The sequence below is a fragment of the Podarcis tiliguerta genome, assembly GCF_965153285.1.
Source record: "Podarcis tiliguerta genome assembly, chromosome: 13".
NCBI lineage: Eukaryota > Metazoa > Chordata > Lepidosauria > Squamata > Lacertidae > Podarcis > Podarcis tiliguerta.
The window spans coordinates 3,919,777-3,946,970 of record NC_139546.1 but is presented as its reverse complement, the minus strand read 5'-3'; the positions used below and the strand labels follow the sequence as shown (position 1 = coordinate 3,946,970).

Sequence of the window (27,194 nt, the reverse complement as noted above, 5' to 3'; positions counted from 1 at the left end):
GGTGGATACCAAAACATGAGATATTTCATGATGTATATTTACTCCTCAGTTCCTCCCAATCCAGGGCCAGCCTGCCCCTGAGACAGAGGGAAGCAGCCTGCCTCAGGCGGCAGAATCCTGGGGGGGGGGGGGTGAGGCAGTGCCCTGGCGGGAAACTTAACGGACTTGGGTTCATTCATTTCAGTGGGTCTGCTCTGAGCAACTGTAATTAGTTGGCTTAGTTGGAATTCGACAATAGCTTTTTATTTCAAAAAGTTAGCACCTGGAAAGCAGGACTGCTATCTTTTGTTGTAAACATTTATTCCACTTTGCCTAAGGAAAACAGGTTTCCATATTGTTTCAAAAACATGGCAAAGCTTGTGTGATCAAAGGTAACAATGCGACAAAAGAAGTGTGCGCACACCATAAGAATAGAAACATCGCCCAAATCTCCATGTTCTTAACAATGTTCTTTTATCCACTGCCAACACACCTTAGTATAAAATTGTTTTCACCAGAAGTCAGGCCAATTAATGACAGGACTTGAAAAAGAACAATTGGTGCCACCTGAAGTGGAGATTTGGGAGTGGAATGCTAGAGCCAATGGGGTGATACGGGCAGGAGCAAAGCTTTGCGGAAAACAGGCTTGTTCCCCTCAGCTTTTCGGATTCGCCAAGCAGCAAGTATCGACCGAGTCCTGAAAGAATAAAATTCCCTGCCTATTTTCCCTCTCCCTTGGCTCAATGAAGCGAAAGAAACAGTGTTAGGTATCTGTGAGTAAGGAAAATAAAGAACTGACAGGCCACAAACCTCCATCAGTGTAGAGCACCCCAGGGTGGGGCCCATTGGTGCCAACATCCTACTCCCAAATCTCCACCAGGTAAGACCAATTGTTCTATTTGTATTGTGGGATGCTAGAACCAATGGGGTGAGACATACCATAACAAGTCACTACCACTCAAGTCTTTTGTCTGTGATGTCACGGAGTTGGGCGTCCGCCTCATGGGGAACCAGATTCCGAGAGGAAAGATTTAGTACGGGGTTTTAATATAGGCCAAATACTAAGGAATATAACTTGTCTGCCAAGATAGTATTCTTTTTAGAACACATAGGAGCGTCAAGCTCAGCCTTGGTTACAGCCTTCAAAATAGAAGGAGCTAGCATAAAATTGGAAGAGGAGTGACTGTCAGTTAACAAAGTCACATCACTCTCTGGCTTGGAAGATGTAGCTTTATCTGATTGAGAAGTTAACTCAAGAGCATGCATTATTTTGCGCTTCAGAATGGGAGCGCTGGCCTCTTGAAATAGCCTCACAGATATGGGTTCCTCATGGGTTGAACCCTCACTCCAATCGTCCTCCATGTCCATATCTAAGTGAAAGAGATAGGCACACACACAGAGAAAGGGCAACTCAATACACTTAATTCCATTGCAACCTGGTTAATTAGGAGGAGGAACAATAGGCTCACAATCCCTCTCCGTTTGTCACTCCACGAACCAGGAGAGGAATGGCTGAAGCAATGCAGCTGTCCCTTAAAGGGCTGAAACTATTCAGGCTGTTTAAATAAGCTGCTGTGGGGGGAGTGGATGAACTCAACCGCCATGTTCTCGGTTGCCACAGCAGCGAACCGGGAGATTGTGGTATACTACTGCCAAGCCACACACTCCATCGCTGTTAAAAACGTACCAGGAGGGGGAGAAGAGCCTCTTGCCACTCACTCCTGTGCCGTTTGAGAGAAATGCAATCGGAGAGGGCAGGAGAGGGGAGGGCGGGGATGTCAGGCAGGAAGGAACTGCTTCGCCCGATGCTGAGGTGACAACGGAAGAAATTGTCATACAAGAAGTTTGTAGAAAATAAAGACAGGCGACCCCAGCAATGGAGGTGACCGAGTTAGAAATGGAGGCGGTGCGCGGGATGCTAGACTGCACCCTGCAAGCGGTGGCCAAAAAGTGCCTCAGCCACAGTCAAAAGCCAGGGGCAGAAAAACTAGGTTTTAATGGAAAAAATAAACAAAATAAATAAGTAAATCCAACAGCGGGGGGTCGAGGCTTATCTGAAGCAGGAGAGCCGAGGAGAACGCTCTGCTGCGTCAGGCAGGAGAAGAAACCGAGGTGAAGGAGCCCATTTCCCACAAAGCTTTGCTCCTGCCGGGATCACCCCATTGGCTCCAGCCTCCCACGATACAAGTCAGATATTTCAACATAACCTGTTTATTTCACGTACAGCAAAGTTACTCTGGGCTCCATAGTGTAAAGGTGTTGCCCCTTGGCTGTCAGACGGGATGGTCCCAAACTTGTTTCTTTCCAAAAGAAGGTGGACAATCTGCGCATGGCCTAAAAGAGAGAGCAGAATACATATTACTATATGTGCTCACTATATGTGCTCCAGATTTCTTTCCTCATCCTATGAGGATGCTGTTATCTCTGTTTCCACCAGCGCAAGTGCATCAGTGCAGGGACCTATCTATTTTAGTTATGGAGCTCTTTAAAATGCAGCATTGATACAAAAAGTTACAAAAAGCTGAGCAAAGCTGGCAAATTTGGGCTGTTCAACAACATGTTATCTGCTCATTTCCTCCACTGAAAGAGAGATCAGCAGTATGACGGCTAAATCTAAAACCGTACAAATCTGACAAGCAACCATATCTGTGTGCATCTTAATCAACCTCAAGATTCTCCTTAGCCAAGTTGCACTGCATGTTATGGGGAGGGCTGTAGATCAGTGGTACCGTCTGTGCTTTGCATGGAGAAGGTCTGAATCTCAATCCGTGGTATCTTCAGCTATAACTGGGAAAGACCGATAACTGGAGAGCCGCTGCCAGCCAAAGTGTGTCAACAATACTGAGCCAGCTGGACCAATAGTCAGAGTTAGGATAAAGCAGCCTTTATGTTCCTGTTTCCCCCTCTTTCACACCAGTCAAACTTCTTCAATGTTTCAAGCTCCAATTCAGGAAATTCGAGTTCCACAAAATTGATACATATGCCCAAGAAGAAATTTAGTCGTTCAGTATTTACCCAGTAAAGCTGCCCAGTGCAAGGGAGTTCGAAATAAATTATCGTAAGAGGTGACATTGCAACCTTCATAGGAGGTCAACAGATCAGCCACAGCTACATTCCCATCAGCCACTGCAAAGTGAAGGGGGGTTCGTCCTTCGTAGTCTTGCCAGTTCAGCAGAGATTCAGTTGGAGCAGCATCCTAATCGCAAAAGGTACCAGGTAGACAAGGTGCGGTTAGCATTGAGGGACCGTAGCAGCTAAGAGAGGATGGCTTCACAATTAAGAGGTTACATCAAAGCTGCACATACTCAAGACATTTAAACCCAAAATTATGTTAGGGGGTTGCTTGCTGGCCAGGCTTCAATTTGACCTGGGGTGGGAGGGATGGCAATGGACTTAAAGAGGCGGCACCTTGCCCAGGGCTCTCTCAAATCTAGCAGCACCAGTGTGAATCCACGTTAATGAGTGAAGTTGGGAGGCATTCAAAAGGACGTTAGAGGGTCTCTTGTGACGGGGACAACCCTGACGACTATGAGCCCTAAAACGATTCCAAGTACTCTTTGTGGTGCCCACATACAACTGCCACTAAAAAAAGGGTACATCAGATCAGATAGGTATTTATTTGAAAATAAAGCCTTACCAAAATGCACTTAACAGTATGAACTGCACTTGGATCCTTGTGGTTAGCAGCCCAATGAAGTGGAATTTTGCCTTCAATATCTGGGATTCCAATATTAGAATCATGTTTGATCAGAAGTTTCACATGCTCTGGATTATTGTAATAGGCACTCCAGTGAAGAGCAGTTTGCTGGGGGTAATTAGAAGAGATGCACAGTAAAATGAAATAAACATTCTGCTTTTGTGAACTTCAGAAACCATGTAAAATGAACAATTTACAAATTATGGAGACTGAGACAGTTGAAAGTGAGGGAATGCTGGTTTATCAGAGGCCCTGGGTTAACTTCTGTTTAGTCTCTGGATGTGACCAACTGTAGAGTATCCCTTATCCTATGTGACTAGAATGGGAATACTCTAGGGGAAATGGGAATACTAGAATGGGAATACTCTAGGGGAATACTCTATCCCTTATCCTATGTAACTAGAATGGGAATACTCTAGGGGGAATACAGGAAGGCCACATTCTAGTCACATAGGATAAGGGATACTCTACAACCAACTGCACAGAAATGATCTCAAGTATGCTGTACATAAAACACAGAGGGGAGTTCAGGATTCATTCCAAGCGCACAATGACATGAGAAAGTGGGATACAAAACGATATCCACTATGCATTACTTGGTACAATGAAAAGGCGCGTTGATTCAAAGTGACAATCCTGAATCAGTAGTCTGATGGAGTGAGTTGAAAACTGATGGCTAACTGAAATGCTGATCCCACATGGAAGTGAATGCAAAGTCTCTACCTTTCATAGCATGTGCAGCTGATTTGGGGAGGGACACAAGTACCAGTTCCTGGGCAGTAAGGAAAGTTTGTTCTGGTCAGATGACACAGAGACCCTTAAGAGGAGCCAGAGGTTTCAGCAACAGTAAAAGTTACAAGTCTGATTTTACCTTGTTTTTGTCCTGTGTATCTACTTCTCCTGGTGCCATGTATTTAAGCAACAAAGCCAAGCACTTAGGACTCTTGTGCCGTGTAGCTAAGTGTAACGGAGTGATTTCTTCCAAATCCTTCTTCATCCAGTTTGCTCTACGAGCAAGTAAAAGCTTCATAAAGCGATAATTTCCCTAAGCAATGTAACGAGGAAGGGGAAGAATAAAGTTAATTTCAATGAATAAAAAGCGTTATGAAACCAACATGCAATAATTTTGAAAAGCAATCATTAGAGGTAATGGCAAGATATAGTTTATAGTCCTGTGGACAAGTGACTAGAATCATAGGATTGTAGAGTTGGAAGGTTACCCTGAGGGTCATTCTGGTCCAACTCGCTGCAATGCAGAAATATCAACAAAAGCATCCATGACAGATGGCCATCCAACCTCTCCTTAAAATCATAGAACCTATATAGAGTCACAGAACTGTAGAGTTGGAAGGGACCCTGAGGATCATCTAGTCCAACCCCCTGCAATGCAGGAATAGGCAGCTGCCCCATACAGGGATCAAACCTGCAACCTTTGCATTATCAGCACCATGCTCAAACCAGCTGAGCTATCCAGGCAGGGCAAATCATCCAATGAAGGAGTCCTCAAGCTACTGAGGGAGTCTATTCCACTGTCGAACAGTTCTTATTGTTAGAAAGTTCTTCCTACTGTTTAGTCAGGATCTCCATCCTTGTAACTTGAATCCATTTGTTTGAGTCCTGTCCTCTGGAACAGCAGAAAACAAGCTTGCTCCATCTTCCATGTGACAGCACTTTAGATACAGTGGTGCCTCGCAAGATGAAATTAATTCGTTACGCGAGTCTGTTTGTCTAGCGGTTTTTTCATCTTGCGAAGCAACCCTATTAGCGGATTAGCGCTATTAGCGATTTAGCGGCTATTAGCGGTTTAAGGGATTAGCGGATTAGCTGCTAAAAGGCTATTAGCAGCTTAGTGCCTTAGAAAAAGGGGGTGGGAAGCAAAAAAAAACAACCCCAGGAATTGCAAGACATTTTCGTCTTGCGAAGCAAGCCCATAGGGAAATTCGTCCTGCGAAGCGCATCGAAAAACGGAAAACCCTTTCGTCTAGCGGGTTTTCCGTCTTGCGAGGCATTCGTCTTGCGGGGTACCACTGTATACCACTGTATTTTAAGATGGCTATCATATATCTCCTCTCAGTCTTCTTGTCTCCAGGCTAAAAAGGTAAAGGTAAAGGACCGCTGGCAGTTAAGTCCAGTCGTGAATGACTCTGGGGTTGTGGTGCTCATCTCGCTTTACTGGCCGAGGGAGCTGATGTTTGTCCGCAGACAGTTTTTCCGGGTCATGTGGCCAGCATGACTAAGCCGCTTCTGGTGAAACCAGAGCAGCGCACGGAAATGCCGTTTACCTTCCCGCCAGAGTGGTACCTATTTATCTACTTGCACTTTGAGGTGCTTTCGAACTGCTAGGTTGGCAGGAGCTGGAACCGACCAACAGGAGCTCACCTCGTCGCGGGGGTTTGAACCGCTGACCTTCTGATCAGCAAGCCCTAGGCTCAGTGGTTTAGACCACAGCGCCATCTGCGTCCCACCTGTCTCCAGGCTAAACACACCCAACTCCCTCAACCATTTCCCCTAAGGCTTGGCCTCAAGACTCTTGATCATCTTGGTAGCCCTCTGTGCACATTCCAGCCTGTCAATATCCTTCTTAAATTATGGCACCCAGAATTGGACACAGTACTCCAGGTGTGGTCTGACCAAGGCAGAACAGAGTGGCACTGTTACTTCCCTTGATCTGGACACTATACTTCTGTTGATGAAGCCTAGAATAGCATTAGCTTTTTTTTTTTGCTGCTGCATCACACTGTTGTCTGATGTTCAGCTTGTGGTCTACTAAGACCCTCTAGATCCTTTTCATATGTACTACAGGCAACCCCAAGTCAAAGTAGTAGGTTGTCATTACTTTCTCCTAATCAGCCAGGATCTAGAGTAACACAGTTTTTAGATTATTGCTAGTTTTTGAACAAGTTATCTGTCTAATTCTTTCTTATAGTTTTGTCCTGAGTGTTGAATGGCTTGCACAAAGTTTACATTTCATCCACTGAAAAAGGTGGCGGGGGGGGGGGATGTTGAGCCACTTGGTTGGCTATAGATAAGTGTTTTAAACCTTTCCCACATCAGTAATTTCTTAAGATTTTTTTTATCAATGGGGAGTTCATTAATTCAGATAAAAATTCATAACCATAGAAACCACAGTGAATGTTAACTATCACTTAGTAGGACGTGCTTCCAGGACCATCTTACTCTGGGATATACTTTTAAGATACTTGATGCTGAATACAGGAAAGTAAGCAACTACTAATGTTTCTCCCCACAGGTAGCACACTTGCAGAAAGCCTTCGGGCAGGGGTGCCAGCCAAACAGGACTCAAAATAGAAGAAGGTTTTGCAAAATATATACTGCATCTTGAGAAAGTACTCCAGAGGAAATTATTGAATTGGGAAGCCTTACCCATAAATACTTTACCACATGTTAAAATCTAGGAAACCATCTGGTGGTAATTAGATTTATTAACTATATATGTGTTCTCCTGAAAATGTTCTATTGAGAGGGATAATACTTGCTTTGAAATTAAATCTAGCTACACAGGAATTTGGATAAATTGAATAAATATTCCCAGAATGAAGCAATTTTCTGAATTAAAGATGAAATGATAAATTCTGTAATTAATTAAAATATTTTTAAAGCAAAGAAACTCTTTTCTAATGTTATTACTAAAAATCAAACCAAACATAAAACATTTGATAGATGCAAATTCATTATCATGTAAATTAAGAGATGTTCTTTGCTTTCTATTATTATTATTTTTAGCGCAAGTTTCCAAAATTATGGAGCCTCATCAAAACAAAATGTTTCCATACTTTGAAATAAGAGTTTTCTTGTTGAATATTTTTGTTAAGAAAATGACAGATAAATAAATAGATGGATAATATAAGGAGAAAGAGTGGAATTAAAAATTGAATCTGTCTATCAGTTCTTCCTTCAAGGAGAATCATGCAGTGAGGAGATTATAATAGGATATTATCTTAAGCAGGGGACTGGAATTATTTTACCCTTCAAGTCAAAAGGCACCAGCTAGAGAACTCTCAGTGTTGCTTTGGGGGAGAATGTGAGTTTTCTTAGATATTGAACAAAAAGGGATTGTAGATTTATATTCATGTGGAAGTATTCCCACTGAATTCAGTTTAACTTTTGAATAAGCATGATAGGAATTACAAAATTAATTTACTGGTTTTTAAATACACTCAGTGGAATTAATAAAATAGTAATAATAACAATAATGGAAAAAATAGGAAAGAAGACTGAATTGTTCTTGTTTAGTCTGATATAACATCTTGGGAATTACCTAAGTAACAAAGTACCTCCCTGACTTTTATAAGACATCTGAAGGCAGCCCTGTTTAGGGAAGTTTTTAGTGTTTGATGTTTTATCGTGTTTTTAATATTCTATTGGGAGCAGCCCAGAGTAGCTGGGGAAACCCAGCCAGATGGGTAGGGTGTAAATAAATTATGATGATGATGATTGTTATGATAGTTAAAATTATTATTAATTATCATTATCACAGTACTGGAGCAGGACCTGGGAGTCCAGGATACAAATCCCCATGCATTCATGAAGTTTCATGGGTGACACTGGGTGAGTCACAAACAGGGTCGATGGGAAGGGGGGAAACCATATACATCCCCTTCAGCTCCTTGGAGGAAAAGTAGGGTATGAATGCAATAATAAATAAATGAACATACCAAGCCTCAAACAGACTATCAATCTGGATAGCCAGAGCCCCTGAAACTGGAGTTTGAGACAGCTTCTCCTCCAGACAAATTCCTCTGGGAAACATGCCCCAGTTACAACAGGGTCCTCATCTACCCCAGGGAGATGACTAAAGCCACTCTAAGGCGTTTGTTCTATCGGATGGATTCCCACTGACACGTCATGTGTGAATGCGTGGCTAGAGATGATAGTGCTTCCAATGAAAATTCCATATTGGAAAGCCATCTAATTCAATGGGCATCTGCTTGAAAATGTGTATAACCAACAACTGTTGACTTAGAGTCACACATTACTACAAATGTTTTCTGGTTTCATTTGCACAGTACAACCCTCACCCTCCACGCACAGAAACAAATGCTACAGGATAAATGTTTGGTCATTTCTGGTGATCGGTTTATTTCAAAGAAATTATTTTTCAAATCCATATACTGCTGTTCTGGCGCAGATATTGGTGCTTACTTCTGAATACAACTGAAAACTTACCCTGTAGTTACTTATTGATAGCATATTATTGGTGTGGTTGTTCCTGAAAATGATCTCATTTGCGTAGAGTTTAGTGAAAGCCGCACTGCAGGTCACTGAAGGTGCATGTTTAAATCCACTACAAACTAAGTATGTTTAGAAGTGAGTGACAAGTTGCCAGCATCTTCTCTGTTACTGTGGGATTTTAGGAGGCCAATGCTTTTTCCCTTGACAGAACTGATATAACAAACACTATGGCTTTTTATAAGGCTGATAGAATATAGGACCTTATAAACTAAATCAGTGATGTCACATGTCAATTTAATAGTGAATATGATTGAGTTAGATAACTAGTAGAATTGTGAAACACCTTCTTTAACATAAATTGCTGCTTAGTGAAAGCATTCCATGTGTGGCTAATCCTTTTCAAGTCAATGATGGCAACAGCACCACCCATCTTAACAGTGGACCTACGGTAAATCTTAAGGAAAGTGCCCTTTTGGCAATGTCACCTTCACCATCCAGGACACCAAAGACAGAACTCTCAGCATACAAAAGAAAGCTCAGCTGAAAGGCAATTTTATTAGTCACTTTCCAAGTTTAAAGAGTTTGTCCGTCTGGCAAAGCAACCTAGGCAGCGAACCAGCCAAGAACATCTGCGACTTGGAACCCATTCTGGTGATCAACTGTGGTTTCACTGAAAGCAAGGCAGCATGCTTAGTTGCTCTAGGGCTGAAATGTGACAACATTTCTTCTACAAATGCCCACTGAAACCTTAGCTTTGTTCAGTTAGTTTCCATAGGAATAAGCTGAACTATCAAGTGGTGCACCGTGAAAGGGTACATGTACAAGCACAGTAAAAATGAGAGGAAAGAGGCCGCTTTTCCTCTTTAAACTGAACCTTTGACTTTTGAGCTCACTGAGCACAACTGGTGCAAGACTTCCTTGCTCTGCTTGTTGTTCAAAAGCATGTGCTGAAATTTATCGGAAACAATTGACGGCTTTCAGTTCAATTCTCTAGCATAATGCGTAAAATGTTTTCATTTCCAAGTCATTTTAGGTGCTGTTAAAAAGGTAAAGGTACCCCTGCCCGTACGGGCCAGTCTTGACAGACTCTAGGGTTGTGCGCCCATCTCACTCAAGAGGCCGGGGGCCAGCGCTGTCCGGAGACACTTCCGGGTCACGTGGCCAGCGTGACATCGCTGCTCTGGTGAGCCAGAGATGCACACGGAAACGCCGTTTACCTTCCCGCTAGTAAGTGGTCCCTATTTATCTACTTGCCCCCGGAGGTGCTTTCGAACTGCTAGGTTGGCAGGCGCTGGGACCAAACAGCGGGAGCGCACCCCACCGCGGGGATTCGAACCGCCGACCTTTCGATCAGCAAGCCCTAGGCGCTGAGGCTTTAACCCACAGCGCCACCCGCGTCCCTATTTTAGGTGCTGTTAGTAGTGGTTTTAGTAGGTTTCCTCCATTGCTCTTTTAGATCAGTTCAGGCAGAAGCTTCTAAAAACAATTAATCTTGCATGAATTTAAGACACAAGATAAAACACACATCCACTTACACATAAACACTTACAGTAGCTTCTATTGAAATCTGATTCAGAATTATTTCGAGCTAGTATCATACGTGGGCTTATTGCAAGGCTGACCCAAAGAGAGGGACGACTCAAGACCATTTCGTTGCAGTAGTAAATACACATCATGTTGCCTATTTTTTGCTATGGCAATAGCTTCTGAGCTTATCACTCAGTATCACTGAGCTCAACGTATATACTGGAGGTTTTCCAAGCAGCAATGATCTTTATACACTTTGGAGCACTGCCAATACTTGTCCCTATGCCAAAATAATTAGCTTATATATAGCTTAGTGATTTAGGTAGCTATGCGGTAAACTAGGGAGGATATACTGGAGCACTCATTTCCCAAAAGTGGCTTCTTCCAAGGCATATAAGTCTACAAATGTTTTTTCTGTGGCCCATGTGACCTACAGTTCTCATGATAGAAGCAGCTTATTCAGTGGAGTGTGCTGTGAAGTGTATTGGAGTGACTAAGTGGAGTGCCAATGTAAGTCTTGATCCATGTGGATAGAAAAGAATTAGATACTTTCTTCCTCATGGTAGAGAAGTGAATGGAGACAAACAGTAGCGGTTTGTTTAATGACCTGAGCGTGGGAGATGTAGATGTAGATCCTCTTTGATGTCCAAGCCCACTTCATAAGAGTGGGATGGTTTGGGGTAAAGGTAAGATCATTTATTAAGCCATACAGAAGACCTTGCGGATAAAGATTAAGTCTGGGTGAAAAATTACTTAAGCACTGTGGAAAATGGAACGGTAGTCTTTGACAGAGAGATCACTGCATTCTGAAACCCTCTGTGTGGTGGAGATGGCTGCTAGGAAAACCACTTTTAAAGAAAGAATCTGGAGTGAAGCCATATGAGGGGTTTAAAGGGTGACTTTTGTAGTGCTTGGAGAATTTTGTGGAGATTCCAGAATGGGAAACTGTGGTTTATAGGTGCATTCAAGAAAGTTGTTTGTTGCAAAAATATCTTAAGTAGAAGCTGTCTCCTGATGGGGCAGATGCAGAGTTTTGACAGAGCTAGTAAACTGTATAAGCTAATAAAAATATTTTCCCAGTTGTGTTATTTTAGCATGCAGCCAGAAAGTTTTTCTACCGATATTCAAGTACCAAGAGCCAGATCCGTTTTAGCTAAGGGACAGTCAGAGGAATTCATTTCCAAGAGAAGGATTGCATGCAACAGGATCAAAGAAATAACAGGAGTAGTTTTAGCACTACTGAGTCTGAAACCTTTCAAGTAAACACAACGTCTCTAACAAGATAATCTATTTTTCAGACATGCACAGGTACAGGGTAGCACTATAAATATCAAAAGGAGACTCAAAAATTTTACAAGACAATGACTCAATAGTGATATATTTCAGAAGTACAGCTCTTGGTGACGGTAGTGGTTTAGAGGACTCCCAGATGAATGGGAGTAGAGAAAAAAGGCAGGTTTCATTTTTATTGATATAATATTTTGGACAAGGGAATTAAGCCTTTGACATAAGACTTTAACATTAATTTTCATGCATTAGGAGGGCCCTTAAAAACTAATGTTTTAAGATGTCATTACTTTTGAACATCATTGTCCATTGGTTACAGAATCTGTAGGGAATCTACTGCAATTAGATTAACTAAGGAGGTTCCCTGAATGCAAGGCAAGGCTACATGCTGCCAATAAGCACAGAATTCCCAACGGTATGTTTTCTTTGTTAAGCAAGTGGAAATTCAGAAGACATCTCCAAATGAGAAACATGGAGGGTGTAGAAAGGTGTTTAAACCTTCCCTTGGAACAGCCTTTCTCAACTTGTGGGTCCCCAGACATTGTTGAACTACAATTCCCATCACCCCTAGCTAGCAAGGCCAGAGCTCAGGGATGATGGGAGTTGTAGTCCCACAACATCTGGGGACCCACAGGTTGAGAACCACCGCCTTAGAAGATGGCCACAAAAGGAAATGTCCAGAGCATGAACCTTCATCATCTGCGCATAGCTTGGGTCTCCCAACACCTGTAGTACCAGGGACTATCTTGGGCAGCTGTGTGCACATGTACATACATAATACTTATTTATCTGGGTTGACAAAATCCTTTGAGCCACTTGAAAACTGTTGAAGATGGTGCTTCTAAAGTTCTTAAACTGACATATAGGCAAGACCTTCAAAATCTGCCTTTAAATGGAAATATATTTAAAAAGGGAGTGGGTGGCGCTGTGGTCTAAACCACTGAGCCTCTTGGGCTTGCTGACTGGAAGGTCAGTGGTTCGAATTCCAGTGACGGGGTTAGCTCTGTCCCAGCTTCTGCCAATCTAGTAGTTCGAAAGCATACCAGTGTAAGTTAGATAAATATGTACCAATGTGGCGGGAAGGTAAATGCCGTTTCTGTGTGCTCTGGCTTCCGTCGTGCCAGAAGTGGTTTAGTTATGCTGGCCACATGACCCGGAAATCTGTCTGTGGACATATGCCAGCTCCCTCGGCCTGAAGCGAGACGAGCGCCACACCCCATAGTTGCCTTTGACTGGACTTAAGTGTCCGGGGGTCGTTTACCGTTTACCTTTATATTTAAATGGTCTCCCCCCCCCCTCAAAACAACTGTCAGGCAATAGTTTGCATTAAGGCTTCATGATCATGCAACAATTGTAATGAAACATTGCACCGATCTTCTGTTAGGGTTGTATCTAATGATAGTCCTACTCAGAATACATCCACTAAAATTAACAGACATTACTAACTTAGGTTTTTTAATTTCAGTGCTATATTCCAGGGGGATTGTACCACACCCTGTACTAGGTATCTATTGTCAGCCGATAATTTTCAACAAAATGGACTTGGTAAAGGCAAATAAAATTTGAAAAAGTATATTGAGGGGAGACTTCTTAATACCTTTTAAATGGAAAAGATGATTTTAAAATTATACCTTTCTTAATGGAATATCTCCTGAATGAATCCCATGAAAACCATAAGAAATGTTTCTTCAAATAATATCAAATGGGTAAAAAAAGAAAAAGAAATGTTTCAACTACCAAAATGATGCAATGGTGAATTCTTTATGTGCTTCATAGGAGCACACTGAGGTTCTGGGCCTGCGTTTTTACTGCTGAGATCTCTTCAAATAATTATTATTTACAAAAATATTGTAGTTCTTTCTGAAACATCTCCTTCCTTTATGGTTGGTTTTAATATCTTTCAAGTTGAAAACTTTCAAATTTATATAACCTCCATCTGAGTAGTTAAAATTGCTTTTACTTAAGATATAAATAATCAGCCAGAACTTGTATTATGTTACCAGCAGAGTTTCCTACCAAAAAAAGAGAGTATCATTTCAAGTTACACAGGTTCATTAACTACATGGACGTATAATTAAACAACAACAAAAAAGAGGTCAAAGCATACATTAACCTATTTTACTTCCCCCATCTATTACATTTTCAAAAGCTTCTGTATGACTTCACTCTGCAAGCTGTGAAAGACCAAGCATCCACCTTCTTTTCAGTATGAATAAGGTTGACATCTGACAGCTTCACATAGCTGACAGGGTTATACAACAGCCCACCCTCCCTATTCTCAATCCAATTAGACCTCTAATCCTCCAGATGAAAGGCCCAACTACTCACGTTCTTCATGACAACGACAGCTATTGATTATTTGTCACTGCAGCTAACACCTTCTCTGTGGAGGCCACTCTGACAGAAGCAAACCTCCCAAATTAGACAGCACTTTATCTGCCCTGGAGGCCAAATGGCACAACAAGTAAAGGCTAATAAATGGTATAAAAATGAACAAATCATAACATTATGACAGGTTGATCGTTGCCAGTAGTTTCGCAACTCAAGCTTGACGCTCTGCTAGACCTGCTCCTTCTTTTCTCTCTTCCAATTGTGCTCCAACTTTGACTGAATTAAAGGCCAGAACAATTAAGGCATTTGACCAGCAAGGGTAAGCTGGAATGGAAGTATTGCCAGGGGACACAGATGTCAATAGCAGACTACCCATTTGTCAATACAAACATTTGAGACATGCAAATGCCGATGTCCTGGTTCTCCACTAGGTTGCACTGATGCCCTTCATAAACAGCTCAAGCGGGAACTGGTGAAATTAACTTCCCAGACTTGTAATTTTCTGTTAAGAGCAGGATTTTTAGGAATATAAAACCGAGTTTTCATTAAAGACGGTGCAAAACTATTTATAAAAAGAAATATTTCTGACTCTTTATAGTTGCACAGTAAAATCTGTGTCAGAAATGTTTTCTTAAAGCCCGAGAAGAAGGATTTATGTATTAAGAATGACATGATAAATTTAACCTGTCACAATAAATGACAAAGAAAGCTTGACTATTCTAAGGTTCTCATACCGTGCTCCTATAGAGCAATCCTATACAGTGTCTACTAAGAAGGAAGTGCCCTGGGTTCAATGGGACCTATTTGCAGGTCTATAGGATTCCAGCCCTAATGTCTTTTTTTTTAAATATTTTACTCAAGAAATTAGCAATTTAAAATGTTTTAGCTGCTGCTTCCTCCTCAACAATACTTATGTTTATAATGTTTAGACTTCAAAGAGTTACTTTAGACACATACAAGTGTTTGAGCATATCTAGTAGGATTTTCTGGCTTTTTCTTTAAACATCAGACCCTTATGCCCCATCACAAATGGCTTCTGGTATCAGTTTCACAAACTGCTTGCCACTGACTGGGTTCAGTCAACACTTAAGACTCTTAATAGCCTGCATTTCTCTTCCCAACTTGTACTCTAAACGGGCACATATAGCCCCAGAGACCAAACTTAAAACTGACCAGTTATGAATTCTAAGTCATTTAAGAAAAAAAACCTGAGTTGGTACTATACTGAACAAAAAATCACCACCAGGGAACTTGCATTCAATAGATAATGTAGGGATGGTGGGAGAGTGAGGGTAGGTTGCTGTGGAGCTGCAGGAGAAGACAGGCGTGGGATATAGCTCAAGAAATACCATATTTTTCGCTCTATAGGACACACTTTCTCCCCTCCAAAAATTAAGGGGAAATGTGTGTGCGTCCTATGGAGCAAATGCAGGCTCCTTGACTTCAGCGATAGCAACGTGAAGCCTCCGAAGTGCAGAGGGAGTGCTCCCTCCATGCTCCGGAGGCTTCGCATTGCTTTTGCTGAAGCCTGGAGAGTGAGAGGAGTCGGTGCGCACCGAACCCTTTCGCTCTCCAGGCTTCAGGGATAGCTGCCTGAAGCCTCCGGAGCGCAGCGGGAACTCACACTGCGCTCCAAAGGCTTCGGGTTCCTTTTGCTGAATGAAGCCAGGAGAGCTGTGCAGCGCCCCTTCAGCGAAGCGGGAGGAAAAATGGAAGGGGTTCCGTTTCTCCTGCCGCTTCGCTGAAGGGGCGCTGAGCAGAGAGGGGGAGAATTTTTTTTACTTGTTCTCCCCCTCTAAAACAAGGTGCGTCCTATGGTCTGGTGTGTCCTATAGAGCGAAAAATACGGTACTTTTCTGAACTAGCACTTTCTGAGTACAAAAAGAAAGAAGTGACTCAACAGGGGGAAGGATTCATTTCTTTCTAGGCATGGAAGAAGACAAACAAAAAACAGTGGAAACTGGAAATGCCCTCACTATCAGGGCTGGCACACCTGGGAGAAAAGGTGAGGCAACCACCTCAGATGGCAGGATCTGCAGGGGCAGCAGATCTGACCTCCAAGGAATGCATCAACCGCTGCTGCCATCGCCGGAGCAGCAATGGCTGCAGTGTACTCCGTGGAGGCCAGATATGCCACTTCCTCAGCAACCCCCCAATGCCACCTCTACAGCGGGTTCTTGGCAAATGGAAGGTGCTTCTTATCTCCTCCCACCCTTCCTCCCGATGTAGACCTTCCCTGGCAGGGCGATGGCATCACTTTGTGGTTTGCCTCAGGTGCCAAAATATCTTGAGCCGGCCCTGCTCCCTATGATCGAGCCAAACATATATTTTTCTCTCCAGGGTCAACTGTCTTTCTGCACCTTTGAAAATAAGCTCACTAGTAAAAGCTTCCCCACTCCGTGATGTCACTGAGAAACCTCCCCACCAAACATAAGCACTTTAAAAAAGTTTCATTTAAAAAAAGAAAACAAATGCAATAAATGAATGACCACATGAGTTTGGATTTGATATCCCGCCTTTCACTCCCCTTCAGGAGTCTCAAAGCGGCTAACATTCTCCTTTCCCTTCCTCCCCCACAACAAACACTCTGTGAGGTGAGTGGGGCTGAGAGACTTCAGAGAAGTGTGACTGGCCCAAGGTCACCCAGCAGCTGCATGTGGAGGAGCGGAGACGCGAACCCGGTTCCCCAGATTACAAGACTACCGCTCTTAACCACTGCACCACACAGGCTCTCTCTGTTTCTCTCCCTCCACCCAAGTGGGGCTGATAGCAACTTTGATCGGAAGATGGATTAAAACTACCTCCCAAACAGCTGCTTTGAATAAATAGAAATGGTGATTGAGTGTAGGTTTGCCATATTCTAGCCCAGTCTGGTATCCTAATTTGAATGCCATGCAAATTAATTCCTAATTATAAAGATCAGGTTGAGCTGGAAAATGGTTTTTCCACTCCAAATCTTTCCTTCAAAATTTGCTTAACAGCGTAAGCACAGATTATTGGGCTCTTCTTAGAATACATGGGAAATATGTAACTGGACTTCCGAAGGATAAATAAAAACATTAAAAAATACAGCAATGTTACTCTAAAAAAGTAATCCTCAACTCACTTGCATAGGCCACATTGTCCTTCATAATCAATCTTTCTTTTTTTCTCTTGGACTGAACTTTTCAAAAAAAATCTGTATGTGTATCTCTTTCGGTAATCTTTATTTACACTTTTAAGTGACACTTTTACCTCTAGAAAGGAGTGTGGGGTATGTGAAACAAAGGTCAAAGGTAGGCTACACGCAATTTGGCAATTTAACCTGTTGCATTTCTACATGGCAACAGGGTTTGGGCTGGGTGTTCATCAGTATGCAGATGATATCCAGCTCTACCTCTATTTTATATCAGAACCAGTGAAGGCAGTGAATGTCCTGTTTGAGTGTCCGGAGGCAGTTGAAGGATGGATTGAGAATGAATCCTAACAACAGAGATGTACAGTAGCACTGCGGCTTAAGTTACCCTCGGCTTACGTAAACCTCGGGCTGCGAAAGCGGCAAACCTGGAAGTGTTTTGCCCCGTGCGCATTCACAAAAACACTCTACCGTGCTCCCTGCATGCTCAGAAGCAGTCCCCCCAGTTGCGGAAACCTCGGGATTCACAACCGGAGGTACCACTGTACTATTTTTGGGAGACAGGGAGTGGGCAAGGGTGGGGGACTCCCTGGTCCTGAATGGTGTAACTGTGCCCCTAAAGGACCAGGTGCTCAGCCTGGGAGTCATTTTGGACTCACAGCTTTCCATGGAGGCACAGGTCAATTCTGTGTCCAGGGCAGTTGTTTACCAGCTCCATCTGGTATGCAGGCTGAGACCCTATCTGACCACAGACTGTCTCGCCAGAGTGGTGCATGCTCTAGTTATCTCTCGCTTGGACTATTGCAATCACTCTACGTGGGGACTACCTTTGAAGGTGACCCGGAAACTACAACTAATCCAGAATGCGGCAGCTAGACTGGTGACTGGGAGTGGCCACGGAGACTATATAACACCGGTCCTAAAAGTCCTACATTGACTCCCAGTACGTCTCCAAGCACAATTCAAAGTGTTGGTGCTGACCTTTAAAGCCCTAAACAGCCTCAGCCCAGTATACCTGAAGAAGCGTCTCCACCCCCATCGTTCAACCCGGACACTGAGGTCCAGCTCCGAGGGCCTTCTGGCGGTTCCCTAACTGCGAGAAGTGAGGTTCCAGGGAACCAGGCTGAGGGCCTTCTCGGTAGAGGCGCCCGACCCTGCGGAATGCCCTCCCATCAGATGTCATCAGCGTTCAACTGAATTTTTTTCTTATCTTCCCAAGCTCCAACTTCACATATCATGAAACAGCATGTCATTTTATAATAAAACGCTTCTAAAAATTAATCTCAAGGTGTTACCAAATGCATTTTTCTCTTTATTTAAATGTACATTTACCAGAGCCATCATATGAAATATCTTAATCCTGAAGCACTTACTATACATCCTGCATTTATATTATTAGTCATGAGTGTAATGCTTAATGCACACATGCTTTTAAGTAAACAATTAGTGAGATTTTTAGCATTATTGAACTCCTGAGTAGCAGATTCTTTGCAATTCTGGAAATGAAGTATTTAAAACTAAGATCCGATTTCTCTGCTAGTGACATTGTCAGCTAAACATCTGGCTACAAAGAACAACTTTGTGTGAATTCACAGACTTGTGAAATTTGATAGGTCTTCCACTTTGAACAGCAGACTACCCCGACATATCCAAAACACTTTTTAAAATCCTACTTAAATTTAAAAAGTAGTTTGCCATATGGCATGGCGTGGTAGAAAGGAAGGCTACTACAGTGGTACCTTGGGTTACATACGCTTCAGGTTACATACACTTCAGGTTACAGACTCCGCTAACCCAGAAATATTACCTTGGGTTTAGAACTTTGCTTCAGGATGAGAACAGAAATCGCACGGCAGAGCAGGAGGCCCCATTAGCTAAAGTGGTGCTTCAGGTTAAGAACAGTTTCAGGTTAAGAACAGACCTCCAGAACGAATTAAGTTCTTAACCCGAGGTACCACTGTATTTGAGAAAGGGACATTCAAAATTATTTTGGATTTACACATTTCTTTGGAATCTGGTCTTGGAACATCATTTAGACTGCAATCCTATATACGCAGTTACCCGGGAATAAGCCCCAGTGAACCCAACAGAACTTACTTCTGAGTAGGCATGTGAGATTGCATTGTTACCTTTTGTGCAGCAAGATGGAGAGCTGTTCTCTGGTTAAGGTCGACTTTATTTACATCTATTCCTGTCTTCAACAAAGCCTCAGCACAGTCTAGCCTATCCGCCAACACGCAGTACATTAGTGGAGTTCTCCCAAACTGGTCCTCTTTGTCCTTCAGATCAGGATTACCTATAAGAACAACAAAGTGAATTGCAGTGCTGGCTCTACATAAGTTTTATTAAATATGTACATCTATTGTATATTTTGGGTAGAAAAAAGTTTGTCTGGTTTCTTATACATTTGGGCAACACTTAAGATCTCTTAAACAAATTTGACATGTTTCCTGAGGTCAGGGATCCGTTTTTTTGTCTGTTTTGGGATTCTATCCTGGATGACATTTTTAAAGAAAATGTCAGTCTTTTAAAAACTGCAAAATATGGACACCACTAAGGATAATAGTAGTAGTTGTTTTCTACACCACCTTTTTCCCTGACAGGGACTAAAAACACAGGAAAAAAGCATCAGAAAATTAGAATCTTAAATGAAATCAGCAAAACAAGGATTGAAAAAAGAGCAATATTGGACCTCTGAGAAGTAGAAGCATGCATATGTACTCAGTACTTGGTTTGGGCCCCTTTTGCATCAATACTGCCTCAATGCGGTGTGGCACGGATGCTATCAGCCTGTGGCACTGCTGAGGCGTTATGGAAGACCAGGAAGCTTCAATAGCAGCCTTCAGCTCTTCTGCATTGCTCAGTCTCATGTCTCTCATCTTTCTCTTGGCAATGCCCCATAGATTCAGGTCAAGTGAGTTTGCTGGCCAATCAAACACAGAATCCCATGGGCATTGAACCAAGTTTTGGTGCTTTTGGCAGTGTGGGCAGGTGCCAGGTCCTGCTGGAAAATGAAGTCAGCATCCCCATAAAGCCTGTCTGCGGAAGGAAGCATGTAGCGCTCCAAAATCTCCTGGTAGACGGCTGTGTTGACCCTGGACTTAATGAAGCACAGTGGACCAACACCAGCTGATGACATGGCTCCCCAAATCAACACAGACTGTGGAAACTTCACACTGGACTTCAAGCATCTGGCATTGTGTGCCTCCCCATTCTTCCTCAGACTCTAGGTCCTTGGTTTCCAAATGAGATGCAAAGTTGCTCTCATCAGAAAAGAGGACTTGGGACCACTGAGCAACCAGTTCTTTTTTTATTTAGTCCAGGTAAGACGCTTCTGAAGTTGTTTCTTGTTCAGGAGCAGCTTGACAAGAGGAATACGACATTTGAAGCCCATCTCCAGGATCCTTCTCTGTGTGGTGGCTCTTGATCCAGCCTCAGTCCACTCCTTGTGAAAGTCCCCAACACGTCTGAATGGTCTTTTCCTGACATTCCTCTCCAGGCTGCGGTCATCCCTGCTGCTTGTGCACCTTTTTCTTCCACATTTTCCCTTCCACAGAACTTTCCATTAATGTGCTTCCATACAGCACTTTGGGAACATCCAACTTCTTCTGCAATTACCTTTTCAGGCTTTTCCTCCTTATGGAGGTCTCAATGATGGCTTTCTGCACAACTGTCAGGTCAGCAGCCTTCCCCGTGATTGTGCTTCCTACTGAGAGACCATTTAAAGGCTCAGGAACCCATTGCAGGTGTTATGGATTGAATAGCTACTGCACCTTTACACAATATTCTATTTTTCTGAGATTGTTAATTTGGGGTTTTCATCAGCTGTATGCCATGATCATCACAATTATAACAAATAAAGGCTTGACATATCTCGCTTACATTACAGAGGGAGGTGGTCTGCCACAGAAATAATGGGAGATAGGAGAGAAGCAGCACTCTCAAATTTCTGTGGGAGACGAGCTGATCCGTTGTCACTGATTGCATTACCTGGGCAGAGTGGTCATTCCTTTCAGATAGTAAATACTTTAGTTCCTGAATCTCTTTCACAAATTTACATCTATTGACAGTTTGCTCAACTTAACAGAAACCTGCCAGACTAGATTTGCAGGAAGGGGGTAAACCCCCTAGATTCCAGGCAGTTTTGTTAATGGGATTTGCAAGTGAAAAGACAATTGGAAAGCTTTCCCCATTTCCTCCTACTGAAGTGGAACATTTGAAGTCACTTTGGGAGAGTAAAAATGGCTTCTAGATTGCTCTCGTGTGCTATTTCAGATGTGTGGTTTTTTATACTTATGTATTTATGTTTACGCGGGTGGCGCTGTGGATAAAAGGCTCAGTGCCTAGGGCTTGCCGATCGAAAGGTCGGCGGTTCGAATCCCCGCGGCGGGGTGCGCTCCCGTTGCTCGGTCCCAGCGCCTGCCAACCTAGCAGTTCGAAAGCACCCCCGGGTGCAAGTAGATAAATAGGGACCGCTTACCAGCGGGAAGGTAAATGGCGTTTCCGTGTGCTGCGCTGGCTCGCCAGATGCGGCTTTGTCACGCTGGCCACATGACCCGGAAGTGTCTCCGGACAGTGCTGGCTCCTGGCCTCTTGAGTGAGATGGGCGCACAACCCTAGAGTCTGTCAAGACTGGCCCGTATGGGCAGGGGTACCTTTACCTTTACCTTTATTTATGTTTACCTTGTGCATTTAAGAATACTTATTCAATATTTGATACCTTAGAATTCTTATAACAATGGCCTCATTTGTTGCTAGGGTGACTAGACTAGAAAAACAGATGAACACAACATGGAATTCTCCCGTACCTTTCGTTAACAGGAGAAATCAGCAGGTAAAGCTGAACATGAAGATAAGGATTATCATCTGCTCATATCTGCCCAGAGAGGGGGAAGTCAGAAATGAGTAACTATAAATTGGCATATTTCAATGTAGCTGCACTATTAAAAATGCAAACAGATAAATCTGTACTAGGTTTTGAAATCATGAAGGATAGGCAACACAAAATAGGACCAGTTACATTTATCATTGTCAAGTGGTAAAGCTTTTTCTGGGCTAATCTGCTTCAAAGTGGGGATTACATGTCTAAATGTGCTGCAAGGAAGTGAGGACAGGGGACTCTGATTTTTTTTAAAAAAGGAAACACAATGGGAGAAGGCTAGGTGGAAACTTTCTCACTAATACAGTGGTACCTTGGTCCTCAAATGAAATCTGTTCTGGAAGCCTGTTCGGTTCTGAAACGTTCAAAAACTGAGGCGCTGCTTCCCGTTGGTTGAAGAGCTTCTTGCACTCAGTGGAAGCTGCGTCGCATGTTCGGGTTCCGAAAAGCATTCGAAAATGGAAGCATTTATTGCCGAGTTTTCGGCATTCAAGAACTGAAATGTATGACAACGGAGGTGTTTGGGAACCAAGGTTCCACTGCATTTTAAGCTTATATGTGCCGGGAGGGTTTTTTTTATGAACAGGTATTATTTAGAAAAAACTTTTATCAATTTATTCTGCTGACTGTACAAACTGATCTTTAGTGGGGGGGGGTTATTGTAACTTTTATAGAGCTGAGCAGAAGGGGCAAAAATAAAGAGCAGTATACCCCCCCCAAAAAAGATCCAATTAGTTCAAAAAAGAGAAATTTAAAAACAGTGTACTTCATGGCCTTGGTCACAAGAAGTTATTGCAGAATGTATCGTACAATCTAGCACAGGATGGAAACTTAAAAAATAATCACTTTGGCTTGAATCCTAACATTCCTTCTGTGAACATAATAAATTTCCCTCTTCTGACTTCTATTGCTAGCCCTTCTACATGCCCAAAGAATCCATTCCTGGAGTTGGAGAACCTATGTGATAGTTATGGGATATGGTACAGGGGTTGCAGATGAAGGGAGGAATTGGCAGAGATCGCCCACCTCCTATTATTATCCTCAATTTATTAATCATCTTAATTGAGCCTTAATTAATCCTTAGTTTAGCAATCACCTCATGGTGATGAACAATTAAAAACAGCAAAAAGAGAAGATCAATTTAAAACAAAATTAAAACGATTAAAAATAGACACTCCTCTCAAATACTTATTGATTCAGCTGGAAAATATTATTATTAGTGAATAGAGGAGCAACTAAGGATCTAAGACATAGTTCATTTCAAGTACTATCTTACACTATTTATTTGGCTACAAATAATGCAAGTTGTGTATTAAACTGGTTGACTTCTCAGGCTACAAACATAAGACCTGAAGCAACAGGTCCATGAGCTCTGCACTACTGAGGTGGCAGGATTCCTAAATGTGCAACATAACAAATGAAACTTGAAACTTGCAAGAGCCTAGGCCTCGCCAATCAGAAGGTTGGCGGTTTGAATCCCTGCAACAGGGTGAGCTCCCGTTGCTCGGTCCCTGCTCCTGCCTACCTAGCAGTTTGAAAGCACGTCAAAGTGCAAGTAGATAAATAGGTACTGCTCTGGCGGGAAGGTAAACGGCATTTCCGTGCGCTGCTCTGGTTCACCAGAAGCGGCTTAATCATGCTGCCCACCATGACCCGGAAGCTGTACACCGGCTCCCTCGGCCTATAGAGCAAGATGAGCGCTGCAACCCCACAGTCATCCACGACTGGACCTAATGGTCAGGGCTCCCTTTACCTTTACCTATGTATATCTAAGCAGAAGTAATTCTTACTGAATTCAATGAGACTTGCTTCAGGTAAATGTGTATAGCAGAGGCCTCCCAATTAGCCAGTGGCATGGTTTAATTCAAACCCTGCAGGACGAAACCAAAAAGATTCCCAATCATAGATTGAAAGAATTGTAGAATTGGAAGGGACTGTGAGGGTCATCCCTTTGTCTTTGTACATGGAGTTTTCTTGGCCAGGATACTGGAGTGGTTTGCCGGTTCCTGCTCCAGGTTTGGTCAAAACTCTCCACTATCCATCCATCTTGGGTGGCCCTGCATGGCATAGCTCATAGCTTCTCTGAGTTGTTCAAGCTCCTTTGTCACGAAAAGGCAGTGATCCATGAAAGGGATCCCGATGTTGGGAAAGATGGAGGGCACAAGGAGAAGGGGATGACAGAGGACGAGATGGTTGGACAGTGTTCTCGAAACTACCAGCATGAGTCTGACCAAACTGCGGGAGGCAGTGGAAGACAGGAGTACCTGGTGTGCTCTGGTCCAGGGGGTCACGAAGAGTCGGGCACGACTAAACAACAACAAAGTGAGGGTCATCTATTCCAAAATCCTGCAATGCTGGAATCTCAACTAAAGCATCAACTGCAGATGGCCACTCAACCTGTGTTTTAAAACCTCCAAGGAAGGAGAGTTCAATCATTCCTTCACATCTGCTGCTGGAATTGCAACCATAGATAGGAAAGAACAATCTTCCTTCATATAGGTGCAGCATGAATAAATGCTGCCTGCAAAAGAAGACTCTTCCTTTGTAGTTGAATCCATGTGACTGGCAGGTGGGAGGAGATGCCCCTGTGTCAACGTGGTCTGCAGGGGTGAACAAGCTTTGGATCTGGCCCACCAGCTAAATTTGGTTCTCCAACCATGGCATGTAGAATTGCAGTTTAGCTCTCAGCCCTGTGAACTATCTATATTAAGGGCAAAAATATAAGCCCCCCTCCCCCCAGTGATCTGTAAGCCATTCTAGGAGCTTTTTTAGCTAAATAAAAACAGATTTACATCAAAAAGACTACTGAAATGATCATAGAATCATAGAATCATAGAGTTGGAAGAGACCACAAGGGTCATCGAGTCCAACCCCCTGCCAAGCAGGAAACACCATCAGAGCACTCCTGACATATGGTTGTCAAGCCTCTGCTTAAAGACCTCCAAAGAAGGAGACTCCACCACACTCCTTGGCAGCAAATTCCACTGTCGAACAGCTCTTACTGTCAGGAAGTTCTTCCTAATGTTTAGGTGGAATCTTCTTTCTTGTAGTTTGGATCCATTGCTCCGTGTCCGCTTCTCTGGAGCAGCAGAAAACAACCTTTCTCCCTCCTCTATGTGACATCCTTTTATATATTTGAACATGGCTATCATATCACCCCTTAACCTCCTCTTCTCCAGGCTAAACATGCCCAGCTCCCTTAGCCGATCCTCATAAGGCATTGTTTCCAGGCCTTTGACCATTTTGGTTGCCCTCCTCTGTACACGTTCTAGTTTGTCAGTGTCCTTCTTGAACTGTGGTGCCCAGAACTGGACACAGTACTCCAGGTGAGGTCTGACCAGAGCAGAATACAGTGGCACTATAACTTCCCTTGATCTAGATGCTATACTCCTATTGATGCAGCCCAGAATTGCATTGGCTTTTTTAGCTGCCGCGTCACACTGTTGGCTCATGTTAAGTTTGTGGTCAACCAAGACTCCTAGATCCTTTTCACATGTACTGCTCTCAAGCCAGATGCACGTGAAGTACTTTCAGTATTTGGGGAAAGCACAATGCAATTAGTAAATGACATCATTACTGAAATATAAATAAATAAATTGTCCAGTAGCACCTTAGAGACCAACTAAGTTTATTCTTGGTATAAGATGCACACTTCTTCAGATACGTATCTGAAGGTATCTGAAGAAGTGTGCATGCACACATAATCTTATACCAAGAACAAACTTAGTTGGTCTCTAAGGTGCTATTGGACAATTTTTTAATTTTTTAATATATATTTCGACTGTGTCAGAACAACACAGCTGCCTACCTGAAACTGACATCAGTACTATTATTGCTATAAGTAAAATCCAATAAGAGCACCTTTAGTGGCTATGGGACACTCATGTATAATTTTGAAATGTTAATAATAGAGTAAATAAAATTCAAATGCCTTTCTGAAACAAGCATATTCTCCACCTTTTTTGTGAACGGCCCTGAGACCTCTGGGTATAGGGCGGTATATAAATTCAATAAATAAATAAATCTTCATAATCCTTTTGCACTAACATTTATATCAATAGGCACAGCTGTAATAGGGAACAAGCTGGAAAATGAGATGTGATTAAATATCTCTATACAAAATGGTTCATCAGTTTGCCAGGATTCACAGAATGCTGTGTAAGACAGTAAGTCTGCACGCTCGAGTTTGCTAGTTGATGCAACAGGCTGATGCAATACTTTCTATGGAGGTGCTGGGTCAGAATGACTCCTGCAGTAATGTGCTGACAGTTGATTGGCTGTCATCGGTTTAAAATGGAAACCTTTCCAGCAGTAAAGGTGGTGGTGTAGAGGAGTGTGGTCAGAGAGAAAGAGTCTTCCTATTTGCCTTAAGGTGCAGCCAGGTACTCTGTCTGACTGTATGAACTGCTTCTGTAGATATTTGTACAGTGGTGCCCCGCAAGACGAATGCCTCGCAAGACGGAAAACCCGCTAGACGAAAGGGTTTTCCGTTTTGGAGGTGCTTCGCAGGACGAATTTCTCTATGGGCTTGCTTCGCAAGACGAAAATGTCTTGTGATTCCTGGGGGTTTTTTTTCGCTCCCCACCCCCTTTTTCTAAGGCACTAAGCTGCTAATAGCCTTTTAGCAGCTAATCCGCTAATCCCTTAAGCCTTTAATAGCCGCTAATAGCCGCTAAACCGCTAATAGCGCTAATCCGCTAATGGGCTTGCTTCGGAAGACGAAAAAACCGCTAGACGAAGAGACTCACGGAACGGATTCTTTTCGTCTTGCGAGGCACCACTGTATATATAAAGGTAAGGTAAAGGTGACCCCTGACCATTAGGTCCAGTCGTGTCCGACTCTGGGGTTGCGGTGCTCATCTTGCTTTATTGGCTGAGGGAGCCGGCGTACAGCTTCCGGGTCATGTGGCCAGTATGACTAAGCCACTTCTGGTGAACCAGAGCAGCGCACGGAAACGCTGTTTACCTTCCCGCTGGAATGGTACCTATTTATCTACTTGCACTTTGACGTGCTTTCAAACTGCTAGGTTGGCAGGAGCTGGGACCGAGCAATGGGAGCTCACCCCGTCACGGGGATTCGAACCGCTGACCTTCTGATCGGCAAGTCCTAGGCTCTGTGGTTTAACCCACAGCACCACCCACGTCCCTATTTGTATATATAGCTCACAATAAATAATATTGCACTG

General features: G+C 43.1%; 1 protein-coding gene across 4 annotated transcripts in view; it reads right to left on the bottom strand.

Moving 5' to 3' along the window:
• The window catches only part of INVS (inversin), a 62,076-nt gene that overhangs the window by 25,465 nt on the left and 9,417 nt on the right, over positions 1 to 27,194 (bottom strand). For all 4 annotated transcript variants that reach the window (XM_083407498.1, XM_083407497.1, XM_083407495.1 and 1 more), the window contains 5 exons: positions 19,259 to 19,425; positions 4,548 to 4,721; positions 3,617 to 3,784; positions 2,995 to 3,175; positions 2,204 to 2,313 (listed from right to left, as the gene is read on the bottom strand). In XM_083407498.1, the coding sequence (XP_083263624.1) occupies positions 2,204 to 2,313; positions 2,995 to 3,175; positions 3,617 to 3,784; positions 4,548 to 4,721; positions 19,259 to 19,425 (800 nt within the window). The remainder of the gene's footprint in view (positions 1 to 2,203; positions 2,314 to 2,994; positions 3,176 to 3,616; positions 3,785 to 4,547; positions 4,722 to 19,258; positions 19,426 to 27,194) is intronic.